We start from the raw sequence: 593 nt of genomic DNA on the forward strand, positions 1-593 counted from the left end.
GTAGAAAGCAGACAAAGAATTACAAATTGCTGCTGTTGAAGGTATTATGTTCTTGCCAGATTATAAAATCTTCTTGTTTGGAACAACGGTAACAAATATGTACAGATGCAATTAAGAATGTATCGCGATATGCTGATCAAGAAATGAACTTACTTTTAACTTTTAATTAAATTGAAATCCAAGACGTCTCTGACTGCATTTGAACACAAAAGTTAACGTTTGTAAACACTCAACCCGCGTGCAAATTCGGTCATAGAACTCTTCGCAGAATTCCTCATCTCTTCCTCTGTCGTATAGGTCGCTTATCTCAAGCCGCATGTAGGTTAGAGCCGGAAAGTCAAACTTCGTTATTAGCATTAAGTCAAACGATGAATCCTGGTAAAGAACAAGGCTCGTCAATGATTTGTTAATTCCAGTCACAAAATTTGCTTGCATGAAAAGATTCATTGCCTCATTAATATCAGTATTGCTTTCTCCATTTGATGTGATTTTCAGCGAGAGATGATCAAGCTTCGCAAATGTCAATCGAACATGTTGTATGGCAGCGCAGTCAAAACTTATAAATAACATCTCCAATGTTCTGCATAACTGTG

General features: G+C 36.8%; 1 protein-coding gene across 1 annotated transcript; it reads right to left on the reverse strand.

Moving 5' to 3' along the window:
- Nucleotides 1-162: 162 nt before the first annotated feature.
- Nucleotides 163-593, reverse strand: VCUG_02762 (uncharacterized protein; the record flags this gene model as incomplete). Its single annotated transcript, XM_008077582.1, has 1 exon — nucleotides 163-593. A coding segment is annotated over one exon (431 nt), but the record flags the coding sequence as incomplete, so codon positions are not given.

The sequence above is a fragment of the Vavraia culicis genome, assembly GCF_000192795.1.
Source record: "Vavraia culicis subsp. floridensis unplaced genomic scaffold supercont1.314, whole genome shotgun sequence".
NCBI classification, from domain to species: Eukaryota; Fungi; Microsporidia; family Pleistophoridae; genus Vavraia; species Vavraia culicis.